The sequence below is a fragment of the Neovison vison genome, chromosome 11 (genome assembly GCF_020171115.1).
Source record: "Neovison vison isolate M4711 chromosome 11, ASM_NN_V1, whole genome shotgun sequence".
NCBI lineage: Eukaryota > Metazoa > Chordata > Mammalia > Carnivora > Mustelidae > Neogale > Neogale vison.
Window position 1 is genome coordinate 35,041,708 of NC_058101.1, and position 15,235 is coordinate 35,056,942.

The window sequence follows — 15,235 nt, forward strand, 5'->3', positions numbered from 1 at the left end:
ACTTAGGTCAATCTTATTTTATTTTTTAAGTACCCCCACCCACCCACTTCATCTTACTTCCAAGTAAACCCCAGACATCATATAATTTTATATATTTTAGCATGTATCTCTTTTTCAAAAAGTGGACTAAAAAATGTAATCTCTGAGATAATAGAACTTATTGGTCTCTGCCCCGTTTTTGGCACAGAACTCCTGAAACCCTTGTAGTAATTTCCGAAGTGATAAAAACACTTGGTGATCTCGTACTTAAAAACCCAGTTCTTGGCACAGAACTCCTGAAACCCTTGTAGTAATTTCCAAAGTGATAAAAACACTAGGTGATCTCTTATTGTATTTGTCCTTGACCCCATTCCTGCCCGACATACAGCTCCTAAAACCCGTTTCTAAGTGATTAGAGCACTAGAAGCATCTTTTATTCTATTGAAGTGACTCTGGTGTGGCTCCTGGTTAGAGGCTGGTCACCATAAAGACCATGCATGATCAGAATCTCAATTTTCAGTCCCAGCCCTCCTCCTGAGACAGGAAAGGGGCTGGAAATGGGAGTCAATAACTGTATGCCTATGTGAGGAAGCCTCCATAAAATTCCAGTACAATGGGGTTTAGAGAGCTTCCAGATAGATGAATACATCCAAATAGGAAGGGTGATGCACCCCAACTCCAAGGGACAGAAGCCCCTGGACTCGAGACCCTCCCAGATCCCAGGCCTCACCCGGTATCTCTTCATCAGGCTGTCCATTTGTGCCCTTTATCGTATCCTTTAATAATCTAGTATATGTAAGGAAATGTTACCCTGAGTTCTGTGAGCCACGCTAACAAATTTTCAAACCATGAGAAGATGTGGGAACCCCCAATTTATAGCCAAGTTGGACAGTTGTGGGTAACCTGGGGACCTACTTATTACTTGCAACCAGCATCTGAGGTTGGGGGGGGGACAGTCTTGTGGGACTGAACCCTTAACTTGTGGATGTTACCTCCAGGTAGATCGTGTAAGAACTGAGCTGAATTGTAGACACCCAATTTATGTCAAGAGAATTGCGTGGTGTGGGGGAAAACTACACACATTTGGTGACCAGAGGAAGGTGTTTTGTGTAAGCAGTAAAGAGACACAGAAAAGAAACACACAGGGGAAGGATTAGGTTTTCCCTACAAAAGAGAGAAAGAGATGGTGGGGGGGGGACTGTATTTTTCCTAATATGACTACAGTATCATCATCCCTAAAATAAATAGATAAATGGATAAATAGATCTTTAATATAATTAAGTGTCCAGTCAATGTTCACATTGCCAGTCCTTGTTATTGTCATTAAAAAAACTCAATAGTTTTTGCTGAACAAATAAAGTCCATAAATTGTAATTGGTTGATATGCCTCTTCCATCTTAATGTATAGGTTCCCTTCCCATCTCTGTGTGCTGTGTTGTTTTTTTTTTTTTCCTTTTGTAATTTATTTGAAGAAACTGTTGTTAGAGCATCTTACAGTCTGTATTTTGGTGGTCACATCCCATGGTGTTGACATAATCCTCTGTCCTCTGTAATTCATATAAACTGGTTGTTAGATCTACAGGCTTGATCAGATTTAGGCTTGGTTTCCACTGATTTTTGAGTCCCCAGTTGTATATTAGATACCTTTCCAGGAGAGTAGAAGCTACCAAAAAAACCCAAAACAAAACGAAACAAAAAACAAAACAAAAAGCATAATACTGTGCATTCAATCAGACAGACAACCACAAGGCATACATACCTCATTTCACTGCTTTTGCTGTACTGTAGTTCACAGATACTGCATTTTTACAAAATGAAGGTCTATGGTGACCCTGCATCACGCAAGTCTATTGGTGCCACTTTTCCAACAGCATTTGCTTATTTTTATCTCTTTGTTGTTTTTGGTCATTCTCAAAATATTTCAAGCTCTTTCATTATTATATTTGTTATGATGATCTGTGATCGGTGTCTTTATGTTACCACTGTCATTGTCTTGGGGCAGGGAGCACAAACCGTGTGCAAACTCAATTAGTAAATGTTGCATGTGTTCTGACCTCCATCATTGGCTGAGCCACCATTTCTCTCCCTCCTTGGGCCTCCCTATTCCCTGAGACACAGTAATACTGAAATTAGGCCAATTAATAACACTATAGTTGCCTCTATGCATTCAAGTGAAAGGAAGAGTCACACGTCCCTCACTTTAAATCAAAAACTAAAAATGAGGGGCGCCTGGGTGGCTCAGTGGGTTAGCCGCTGCCTTCGGCTCAGGTCATGATCTCAGGGTCCTGGGATCGAGTCCCTCATCGGGCTCTCTGCTCAGCAGGGAGCCTGCTTCCCCCTCTCTCTCTCTCTCTGCCTGTCTCTCTACCTACCTGTGATCGCTCTCTGTCAAATAAATAAATAAAATCTTTAAAAAAAAAAACAAAAAAAACTAAAAATGATTAAGCTTCGTGAGGAAGACCTGTTGAAAGCCAAGACGGGCCAAAAGTGAGACCTCCTGTACCAGTTGGACAAACAGTAAATGCAAAGGGAAAGTTCTCAAATGGACATTAAGAGTGCTACTTCAGTGATTCCCTGAGTAAGAGAGTGAAACAGCCTTACTGCTGGTATGGAAGAAGTTCTGGGGATCTGGATAGAAGATCAAACTAGCCACATAATTCCCTTCAGCCAAAGCCCAATCCAGACTCTCTCCAATTCTGTGAAGGCTGAGAGAGGTAAGGAAGCTGCAGAGACAAGTCTGAGGCCAGCAGAGGCTGGTTCATGAGGTTAAAGGAGAGAAGCAAGTAAAGCAGCAAGTGCTGATGGAGAAGCTGCAGCAGCTTCCCCGGAGGATCTAGTTCAGGTCATGAGGTGGCCACACGACACAGACTTCTGATGTAGATTAAACAGCCTTCTAACAGCTAATGCAGCCAGAGACTTTAAAGTTGAGGCTTCCACTCACAGTTCCAAAAACCGAGGGCTCTTGACAATTACGCTAAGTCTACTCTCCCTGTGCCCCATAAATAGAACAAAGCCTGGCTGACAGCACATCTGTTAGAACATGGTTTACTGAGGGCGCCTGGGTGGCTCAGTGGGTTAAGCCGCTGCCTTCAGCTCAGGTCATGATCTCAGGGTCCTGGGATCGAGGCCTGCATCGGGCTCTCTGCTCAGCAGGGAGCCTGCTTCCTCCTCCTTCTCTCTCTCTACCTGCCTCTCTGCCTACTTGTAATCTCTCTCTGTCAAATAAATAAATAAAATCTTTTTAAAAAAAAAAAAAAAAAAGAACATGGTTTACTGAATATTTTAAGCCCACAGTTGAAACCTACTGCTCAGGAAAAAAAAAGACCCCTTTCAAAATAGGACTACTCATCAACAACGCACCTGGTCATCCAAGAACTCTGATGGAAATGGAGGAGATTATTGTTGTTTTCAGGCCTGCTAACATAACATCCATTCTGCAGCTGATGGACAGAGGAGTCATTCTGACTTTCAAGTCTTACTATTTTAAGAAACCTGTTTCATAAGGCTATCCCTGTCATAGATAGTAATTCCTCGGATGGACCTGAAAGCCTTCTGGAAAGTTCACAATTCTCAATGCCATTAAGAACATTCCAGATTCATGGTAAGAGGTCAAAATGTCAACATTAATGGGAGTTTGAGAGAAGGTGATTCCAACCCACATGGATGACCTGGAGGGATTCAAGACCTTGGTGGAAAAAATAACTGTAGATATAATGCAAACAGCAAGAGAACTAGAATGAGAAGTGGAGCCTGTGGATGTGACTGAACTGCTGTAATCTCATAAAGCTTTAACAGATGAGAAGTTGCTTCTTCTGGATGAGCAAAGAAAGTGGTTTCTTGAGATGGAATCTACTCCTGGTGAAGATGCTGTGAAGACTGTTGAAAAGACAACAAAGGATTTAGACTATCAAAAAAACGTCATGGATAAAGTAGTGACAGGGTTCAAGAGGACTGACTCTCAATTCTGAGAGGTCAGCTGTGGGCAAAGTGCCATCCAACACCATCACATGCTACAAAGAAACCATCATAAAAAGAAGAGTCAATCAATGAAGCAAACTTTATAGTCTTATTTTATGAAATTGCTACAACCAGCTTAAACCTTCAGGAAACACCACCCTAATCATCCATGTTGGTTAGTAATATTATTTGAATATTTAAGTTAAAATAGACTGTGATTTCCTTTTTTATTATTCCTACCACAGGGTAATCGTCAACAAAATATGTTGACAGAATGCAACAAGAACTGATTTTCACATTATTTGCAAACAATGGTCAAAAATGATGTGGTAGAAACTGCCATGAATTCCCCTAATACACATTCTCTTTCCTCCAAGAGAATGCCCAAATTTTAGCTGAAAGTATAGTAGACTGAAATAAGACAATTTTCCAGCCTCTCTTGCAGATAGATATGACCACATGACTAAGTTCCAGCCAATAAGAAGTAAGTGGAAGTATTGCATGGCCACTTCCAAAAATCTTCTTCAAAAGATCGCTGGCCCCTGCCCACTGCTCCTTTCTTCTTTGTCATTCCTCCAACAGAATGCAGATGTGATTATTAGAGCTCGAGGTACCCACCACCCTGGTTTAGGAATCGATGACCACACCTGGGGTATGATAAGAGTGGTGAGCTAAAATAAAAGGATCCCAGATCTCCAAAAACTTCGTAGAAAAGAGCACACCCATTGGTCCTGCAGTCCCCAGCTCTGGAATTTTATATGAGGAGAAAAATGAACTTTTATGTTTGTTATTGGGAAAACCCCACAATACCAGCTTCCTTTGTATAAGGGAGGAAGGCAGATTTATAAGTGGCAGTTTTTCAAACACATGTACTGTGTAGCCACATCTCTCTTAGTTGGGGGTAACAGGATATTCTTTCTTTCCAAGTAATTATTTTTATTCTTATGAAAATGTAACTCCTCTATAGTTGGAGTTAGAGAACCCAGGTTCAAGTCTTACCTCTGCCCTTAATGAGCCAATGGATCACCTTCCCTAAGACTTTGTAAGACACAATGTAATAAGATTCTCTTGAGCCTTAAAATATAACATATATGGAAGTGTTTCACAATATAAGTAACTACACAGGGACAGCTGACTGCAATTATAAGATACCTGTGGGGAGAAACGGTCTCAGGTTGTTATCTCCAGTAACAAGTGCTCAATAAATATTTGTTGAATAGATATTTTGAAGTCCTTGGTAAATGGGTGAATTGTTCTGCTTTGAGTGAATAAATGTTCACAAGTCTTTAATACTGATTAAAGTATTACTTGAGTTTCTTAGAGCCAATTCTTAATTTTGCTATCAGTCAAAAGATACAAAGGTGTGAAAAAACAAACCTAGCTAATCCATTTATCTAGTTCAAAAATGGACCCCAATTTGCTATAGCAAAATAATTTAAGAACACAAGTTGTGGTACATAAATAAAATTTTTATGACCCTTTTCTTTTCCTTGAAATTACCAAGTTACATATAAAGACACACTTTAATATTTAAACCACTAACCCTACCACATCAAATGAAGGATTTCCTCACACTGGACTGTGGCTAAAGTATTTTATTAAATTGAGTATGTAATTTGCAAATGGTTTCATAAGAAATTTTAAAAGCAAAGTTATAAAACATTTTCAATAAAAAAGTACAGAGTTAACAGCAAAATTACATTTTCTTTATAGTACAAATAAAAACATTACATTTCTGATACACTGTCTGAAAATCTTATAATATATTCTCCAACTGATAGCTGCAATATTATATTTTAATGAGAAGTTTCACCGTTAATTCAATCATTTCCTAGTAACAGGTTCATCATTTGGACCATAAAAGTCAACTGCTCAACTTTAAGGAAAATAATAAAATTTCTCATTAGATAATGTTAAGTTACAAAAGGCTCTCCAGGATATACATGTATGCCAGCCTTGTTTCTCTACTAAATTCTGTAGAGGCATTAAGTAATATGTAAACTTCAATTACATTTTAAAAATAAGCACCATTAACATACATTCTACATAAATTTGCTTTACCTTTTAAATGACACTTTTTTTTTGCCACACAAACATTTAAATCTGTTCTCTTTACCATGTAAATTAAAATACGCAATATTTAACCACTCCACAGAAAACTACCAAACTTCACCTCATTGCACAATGGAAAAGCACTTGGAAAAAACACTTGGAAAAAAAACAGCACACGTTATTTTTGTGTCTTTTTTATAGATTTTGTCATTTTCTTAAATTGAGAGCAGTTAAAACATTGTCAGAGCAATTTCCTGAGTCTCAAAGTTTCTAATATCCAGCTCAGAAATAACCAATCTTGCTATTATACATTTCTTTTTCTAAGAACACACACAAAACATTTTAATTTAAAAAGAGAAAGACCAAAATAAGGACTGGAAACAATCCAACAGAAGAACTGTTTAGCTTTTCTTTTCAAAATGTGTTATAATATGCAAGACAATTTAAAGTATAAGTCAGATTTTCTACCATATAATATGTCCTATATTTAAAGGCCATAGAATTGCAGATAGTATAGAAACACTAATAAAGTGATGAAACCTCAACTTGAAAATAATACAGAACTACAGAACTATATGGACAGCCAATAAATCTAAGACAACATGCTTCCAAGTATCACGTTGAAGTAAGGAAGTGAATGAATTGAAAATACTATTAAAGAGTTTCCTCAGTCCAACCTACTTCCCCTGTGGTTTCCACATTAGTTCTCTTTTTTTTTTTCCTGGTAGATACAAGTGAGAGACTACTGAAAAGAACTAATTGTTACTAAAACCTTCCAAACTACAGAAGTGTTATACTTTTAGAAGACCGATATACTTGCAAAGAGCCATTTTAATGAGTCCTGGATTAGCACAAATACACCAATACCTGAAAACTTCAATAATCCCCACACTGTCTTTACTTTTGACACACAGGATTTGGAAAGCAAGGGAAGAATTTGATAAGCCCTGAACCTTTGGCATGCAGGATTTAGAAAAGGGCAAACAAAATAAGAAAAGAGCAACTATAAAATTTTCTTTCATAATTATGTTGTTTAAACTATGCTAGACAGTGGGGTGGGAGGCCGTTTAGAATTAAACAACTTCATAAAAACACAAGATGCTCAAAATTTGCCTAAATACTTATAAATGATGATTAAGAAAAATACCCGAGATATACCAAAATAAAGCCTAAAGTTGAGGTTGGTACAGCAGAAAACGTAACCTCTTTCATTTGGTTTCTGCCCACAAAATACCTCACCCCTTGTTCATTTTTATTGCTCCCATGTTAATCATAATTACAATAACACAAATAAATTTATCTGAAGTGCACAAAAGCGACACTTTTTTAAACGGGGTGAGGAACTATAAAAACATGGAAAGCTAGTATGCAGCTGTACACACTCGAATAACTCTGGGTTTTAGCACTGTTATTCACATTTCCTAAATCATATTAATTTATACATAGAAATATTTTATTTCACTAACAACTGTAGTTTCATAATAAGTTCTTAAAATGAATTGCTTTATTTTTAATTTATATAACTCTTCTAGATGTTACAAAAAATATGTTAAACTGTTGGTTTTTCTTTTTTAAACAAATTATTATCAAACATAAGAATAATATTTCAATACCACTCACTAAGTACTTCTAAATAATAAATTTGTTTTTATTTTTGTGGAAGTAAATTTAATAATATAGCTCTTTTAAAAGCATGCTTTCATGATATATAAAAACATGTTTTTGAGTTTTATTTTCATTAAAATGTCTGTTCTTTTGGGAAACCATTCTATAATTCAGGATTCTTTCAGGAACAGCTCGACCCTGTAGTTCCTGATCCAAATGATTTTTAAGCTTATCAAAAAGCAACACAACCATTTGTTAAATTACATATGTTGGAAAGAGTCTCCATATCCAAAGTCAATAAGCCATTGTTTCATGTTGGAAAATTATACTTTACCACATTAAACTTGCGTAAATGAAATTATAATTGACATACTAACGGGACTTTTTAGCTCACACACACAAGAAGTCAATCAAAGTTTCCCTTCAAAAAGTTGGCTCATTTTAAAAACAAGGGTAAAAAACTTTCAAATTGTAAAGATTCCTTTTAAGATTATATCAAAAATGTCTTCTATATTTGCTTTAAATTAATAGAGGACTTTAACCTACTGCACTTTAGAAATCATATGCTTCAAATATAAAATATAGCTCTTTAGTACCGTCTTAAATACCATTTACACAGACAGCTCTAGAAGCAGTTCTATAAGACACCAATACTTGGTAGATTATCTAACCATTTCTCCTTCTCTAAAAACTTTTCTGCCTACAGAAGGTATAAAACTGTATTATAATCTCAAGCTCCAACTTTCCTCCTAGAAAATGCACACATACAGAACAAAAGGTAAGAGATCAAGATCATATACAAGACCAAGGAAAGTGCAAACGGCATGCCTTCCTTCCTGTAAGATATGGCAAAATGAAACTTTTTTTTGTATTTAGTTTTGAAATCAGAAAAGTATTCAAGTGTTTTTGTTAGATTATCTTTTCTTCATTACTACTACTACTACTACTACTACTTCTACTCCTTTTAATACAAGGCTTTGATGGGCATGAACCAGGTCTCAAAGCACTTTAAAATACCTTTCAAAGATGCCTTTAGGATATTACTAAATATTAAACAATTAATACAAAGGTATCATTTTTTTCTCTGAGAAAGAGTCAGAGCACTTCAAACTTCGAAACAGCAGCTAATACTTTTCTTAGACATTTTATAATCAATAAAAATTCTCTTTAATATAACAGACAACATATTTGGCATTTGACTCAGTAAAAAACTATTTTTTTGAGTTCTGAAAAACATCATCATAATGTTTTTACTATAACTGGACATTTCTAATAAACACATGTTTATAGTAAAAATGACTAAATTTACCGTAAATAAAACTAAGTTTAACCTACAAACCTTTACACGTCTAAGTCAAGGACGTTTATTTTACTTTAGCATGACTTTCAAGCATCCTGGTTTAATTTCAGAGAACCTACAGAAATGAGAAAAGACTTATTTTAGGTAAAAAGTTCAGAATGGTTAAGGAATATATCATGCATGTAATCAATTCCAAGTATCTATGCCAAATATAATATTTACTATCAAAGTATTCTCCTTTATTAAGTCAATCATCCAGGACCAATATCTATGCTTATGTATCCTTCAATCCATTGTAAAAATAAAGAATCCTAAGGCTAGGGGTTACTCCTAACTTAGTAATTATTTAAGATTTTTCAAAACTCTCGAACCTGAATTTGACCTTCATGAAGAGCATACTGTCTGAAGGATAAGCTGATGTCTGCATTACATTATTTCTACGCATTAAGTGAGTACTAAAAAGAAATATCTAACATAATCGTAAGTCTGATACCTCAGGCCGTGAAATGCTTCCAAGCCCTTAATGTGAAATTTAAAAAATACTAGTCTCTACAATAGCACATTAATTCCAACATGATAATGTTCTAGTCCAACTACTTTTTTAACAGACACACTGAAATGTCACCTGTTTGCATGCTCAGAATTAATGTTACCATTTCCTATAACGTAGCCAAACGACATTTTATTACATGGCATAAATGTAACTAAAACTAGAAGTAAGGGGAGGTTTGGTACCTAATGATAAACATCCTCAGGGAATCTATCCATCAACAGATCTTATTCTTAGACTTTTCTTGTCATTTCCTGTTACTGAATCATAATCACTTAATGAAAAAGGACATGTCATGTTTGTTAGTTAAGATCATTACAACACTTGATTTACGGACATGTATAGATTCATAGTGACTGGATGCTTCTGCTAAACTTTAAACAAATCCAAATTATAATCATATTTTAGTAGAAACCCCCAACTCCTTCCGAAATCTATGAATGCATAAATAGTAATTTTAAACTATGATACATATAATCTCACTATCTTGGATAATACATGATCAAAAAAACACAATTATACTTACTTTCTGTTATATTTTGAATTTATGATAGAAATAGTTTTGTCAAGTGAGTGCTTCAACAAGAAACACATTTGTCTTTCATTTCTGGTTTTCTGAACATCATATATCCAGCAGGGAATGTTGTATCATAATTTAAGCATAAACTTGTGCTTATACCAGGTGGTTAAATTTAGTTAACTATTTTAATAAGCCATCTGAGCACATGACTAGTGTTTACTATCTGTATATGGGCAATTGCCATTATCAATAACAGAAATCTATACTCACCTGAAGCTATGGCTTGTGAGGTATTTAATGACGGCTGGTTTGATGCGAGCAACTCCTCCTTGGCTGTGGTTTCCTCTCCCCGTAATCACAGACAGATAGGACTTCCCACCATTCTGCTTAAATTCTGTTACAACAGGAATTGGAACAGTTAAAATTCATTTATGTTACATTCTCAATAGAAAACAAACCTGAACTATTCAAACACATATGGAATTATTTTCATGGGGACTTAGATATTTATAAATTCAAAAAGCCCCCAAATTGAGGTTTTTAAATCCATGTTTCATCTATACTGTTTAAGTACAGAAGCCTCAAGGCAACTCATCCACCTAAACACAAGTGAAAGTTCTTCCCCTGTGGGAAAGGAGATTTCTGTGTCCTACCAGAATTTCTTTCTAAAATAATGATAATGACAATAACAATATTAATGATATCTTACAACTATTACACACTTGGAGTGAGGCACTGCTTAAGGCAACTTAATTTATTAACTAAGAATCTTCACAATGGGGGCACCAGGGTGGCTCAGTGGGTTAAACCTCTGCCTTCAGCTCGGGTTGTGATCCTAGGGTCCTGGGATTGAGTCCCACATCAGTTCTCTGCTCCTCAGGGAGCCTGCTTCCTCCTCTCTCTCTGCCTGCCTCTCTGCCTACTTGTGATCTCTGTCAAATAAATAAATAAAATCTTTAAAAAAGAAATAAAAAATCTTCACAATGACCCTTTTAATTAAATATTCTGAAGCCAGCCAGCTTTGGTCTGATTAACAGTTCTGCTGTTAATGGCTGGATGGTATGACCATGGACAAGTTATTTAGCCTATCTGTGCCAGTTTCCTTATCAGGAAAATGGGATACAGTCTTACTGTTAAAGATAATTGTTAAGAAACTCTTCTAAGGGCAACCTGGCTGGCTCAGGTTGGAAGAAGATGGGACTCTTGATCTCAGGGTTGTGAGTTTCGAGCCCTATGTTGAGTACAGAGATTACAAAAAAACAAAAAACAAAAAACCTTAAAAAAACTCTTCTAAAGAGATGGTTTTTAAATATTAAATGAGCCTAGGCCTCTTGTAAGAATATAGATCCTGCTCTGGATATGACCAGGTGAAAATCAAATGTATAAATCCAAAAAGTAAGGAACAGCTACAATAAAATAACAAAAACAGTGTTAAGTAAGAGTTGACTTAATGAATTTAATAAATATTTGTTCCTCAATCATAAACAGCACAAATTTTACCTTTAGCATAAAATATACATAATATAAATATTCTATATTCTGCTCATTAAGTTGCCCTAAGACTCCAGCAGATCCACTGTTTTTCAAGTCTCCTATCTCCAAGGCAATATTTAGCCCAAAACTTTAAGAGGGTATGTTGCCCTTGCATTTCTAATTCCTTCTTTGCTTAAGATCTCCATTAATTAATTTCTTTCTTTCTTTCTTTCCTTTTTTAAAAAGACATCATTTATTTATATGAGTGAGAGAAAGTTATAAGCAGGGCAGGGAGGGAGGGGCAGAGAGAGAGGGAGAAGCAGACTCCCCGCTGAGCAAGAAGCTCAACACAGGGCTTGACCCCAGGGCCTTGAGATCTTGACCTGAGCCAAAGGCAAACACTTAACCAACTGAGCCACCCAGGCGCCCCAAGATCTCCATTTCTACTCTAGTCCATACCCATTACAGGCTCCCTGCCGAGCAGAGAGCCCGATGCGGGACTCGATCCCAGGACTCTGAGATCATGACCTGAGCCGAAGGCAGCGGCTTAACCCACTGAGCCACCCAGGCGCCCCCACTTTGAAGAGTTTTTATGCTATACAATTGTTACTTGTGCCCTGTTCTTCATAGATGTGATATTACAAAGTTTATTTTAAAAAAAACCTCAACTCCCATAATAATTCCCTCTCATCACTCCTTCACTGCTGCCCCCCTTATCAGTTAGGGCAGTCATTTATACCACCTCATTTTTAAATTCACTGCTCTGAAAATGTTCCACAGTTAAATTGCGTGCCTCAGATAAAAGTAGGCTTTCAAAGGATGGCTACTGAATGAATTAACGTGTATGTTTAGAGGTCCCCAAATTTCATGCTATTCCTAACATTTAACATCCTTTAAAAAAAAAAAAATCTATTTAACTCATTTTTAAGCCCAGCTCAGATTTCTTATCATTTCATTTGTAAATATTTCTGTGTATATTTCAAAAAGGACTCTTTAAAACACACACACACACACACAATATCACCACCATATCTTATAAATAGCTCCTTAATATCATGCTTCTAAAAATGGCTAAAAGTTTCCCTCAAGAAAATGTTTTTACAGTGGTTTGCTTAAGTCACAGTTGAAACAGGTCCACACATTGCATTTGATTGATATTTTCTGAAGTAACTTTTAATCTAAATGTTCTCCCTCCTCCTGGGTTTTTCTTTACAATTTGTTGAAAGACTTGGTTTACTTATGGGACACCTGGGTGGCTCAGTAGGTTAAGCAGCTGCCTTCAGCTCAGGTCATGACGCCAGAGTACTGGGACTGAGTCCCGCCTTGGGCTCCCTACTCGGCAGGGAGTCTGCTTTTCTCTCTGCCTGCCACTCTGCCTGCTTGTGCACGCTCTCTCTCTCTGACAAATAACTAAATAAAATCTTTAAAAAAAAAAAAACTTGGTTTATTTATCCCAGATTTTCACAGCATGAATACTATTGATTGTATCCTCATGGTACCATTTAACCTGTTCCTCTGTTCCCTGTAAATCCCTACAAAGTAGTAAAAACTTCATGGGTGCTGGTGATGCACAGTCCAACCAGAAGGCACATAAAGGTCAGATACTTCTTTTGTTATTCACTCCCAAGTTTGACAATCCCCTTTTATTACTAAAAGCAATGGAGGGCAGAGCCACAGATTGTCCCCTGGATGTATTTCTGTTCAACAATACTACCACCTGGTGGTGACTCGCTGCAACTACAGACTACCACAGGTGGCAACACGCCCAAGGATAGGCCTGGCTTCAGAAAGGGTTTGTATCTTGGGTCTGACCTTACACAAGTTATTTAACTATTTTTCTTGTAATCTTTTAATACGACATAAAGCTCATGATTTTAAAAATGTACAATTCAGTGGCTTTTAGTATAATATTGTGCAACCATAAACACTAATTCCAGAACATTCCATCATCTCAGAAAGAAATTTTCTGTACTTGTTGAGCAGTCACTCCCAATCCATACTTTTTAGCCCCAGCAACTGCTAATATACTTTCTGTTTCTATTGGTTTGTCTATTCTGAACATTTCATATGAATGGTAATCATATAAAAAGCGGCCCTTGTGTACCTGGCTTCTTTCACAAAACATGTTTACAAGGCTCATCCATGTTGCAGCATGTATCACTACTTGATTTCTTTTTGTGGCTGAATAATATTCCATTGAATAGATACACCAAATGTTGTTTTCCCTTTTATCAGCTGATAGACATTTAGTTGTTTCTACTTTTTGGCTATTGTGAACATTCACGTACAAGTTTGTGTGTGAATGAATTGTGCTTTCAATTCTCTTGTGTACGTAACCAGGAGCAAAACCTGCTGGTTCATACAATAACTCTAGGTTAAACTTTTTGAGGAACGCCAACCTTTTCCATAGTGGCTGCACCATTTAACATCCTCACTAGCAACATAAAGGGTTAAGGGATGCCTGGGTAGCTCAGTTGCTTAAGTAACTGCCTTCAGCACAGGTCACGATTCCAGGGTCCTGGGATCGAGTCCCACATCAGGCTCCTTGCTGCCAAAAACTACTAGTTAATTAGAAAGAAAAGGTACATTTACACAAAGAAATCTAGCAGAGTCCCACATTAGCTAAGAAATCAAACTTAACATCACCAATAATGGGCCAAAATGACCACGTTATGGCTTTTGATGTATTTATCAAGGATAATTCAATATCACCTATGTAGTATTTTTGCCCCCAAAATTTTCCTAATCAGGAGGAAAGAATCAGACAAAACTGTAGGTCAATCTACTAAAAGCTAGGAGTCTTCAAAATGTCAACATAGACAAAAAAACAGGCAACGTAACTATTCCTATTTTTTCTTGAGTTTTCTCTACACCCAAAACGGAGCTCGAACTCATGACCTTGAGATCAAGAGTCACATGCTCCATTGACTGAGCTAGCCAGGTGCCCCAAACTATTTCTATATTACTGCAGGCTACAGACTCGGGGCAATCAGCTGGAACATATAATGTCTGACTAGATCCTGGCTTAAGGGGGAAGAAATGGCACAGCTGTAAAAGACGTTTCCATATAGCTGGAGAAATGTGGATGTGGCCTGTATATTAGACAATATTATTAAAACAATGTTAAATATCTTAAAAGTAACAATGGTACTGTGATTTTGTAGGAGGATGCATTTGTTCTCAAGAGATAAACATGCTAAGGTATTTGGAGGTAAGGTACCACAGTGGTTAACAACTTATTTTCAAATAGTTCAGCAAAAACCAGTTTTAAACAGATTAAGCAAATGTGGACAAAGGTTAACAACTGATCGATCTGGGTAAAAGATATATGGATGTCTATTATACAATTATTTCAACTTCTCTATGGGTTCTTAATTTTTCAACATAAAAAGCCAGGAAAAGGGGCACCTGGGTGGCTCAGTGGGTTAAAGACTCTGCCTTCAGCTCAGGTCATGATCCCAGGGTCCTGGGATCGAGCCCCACATCAGGCTCTCTGCTCGGCAGGGAGTCTGCTTCCCCCTCTCTCTCTGCCTGCCTCTCTGCCTACTTGTGATCTCTGTCTGTCAAATAAATAAATAAATAAATCTAAAAAAAAAAAAAAAAAAGCCAGGTAAAGGGGCTCCTGGGTGGCTCAGTGGGTTAAGCCTCTGCCTTCAGCTCAGTTCAGGATCTTGGGATCCTGGGATCGAGCCCCACATCAGGCTCTCTAATCAGCAGGGAGCCTGCTTCCCCCCCTTCTCTGCCTGCCTCTCTGCCTACTTGGGATCTCTCTCTGTCAAATAAATAAAATCTTTAAAAA

The 15,235-nt window shown here is 37.0% G+C and overlaps 1 protein-coding gene across 5 annotated transcripts in view; it reads right to left on the bottom strand.

Annotated features, from left to right (window-relative positions):
• Nucleotides 1-8,736: 8,736 nt before the first annotated feature.
• Nucleotides 8,737-15,235, bottom strand: part of N4BP2 (NEDD4 binding protein 2) — a 90,139-nt gene continuing 83,640 nt past the window's right edge. For all 5 annotated transcript variants that reach the window (XM_044224404.1, XM_044224405.1, XM_044224403.1 and 2 more), the window contains 2 exons: nucleotides 10,234-10,357; nucleotides 8,737-9,008 (listed from right to left, as the gene is read on the bottom strand). In XM_044224404.1, the coding sequence (XP_044080339.1) occupies nucleotides 8,963-9,008; nucleotides 10,234-10,357 (170 nt within the window). In that variant the 3' untranslated portion in view covers nucleotides 8,737-8,962. The remainder of the gene's footprint in view (nucleotides 9,009-10,233; nucleotides 10,358-15,235) is intronic.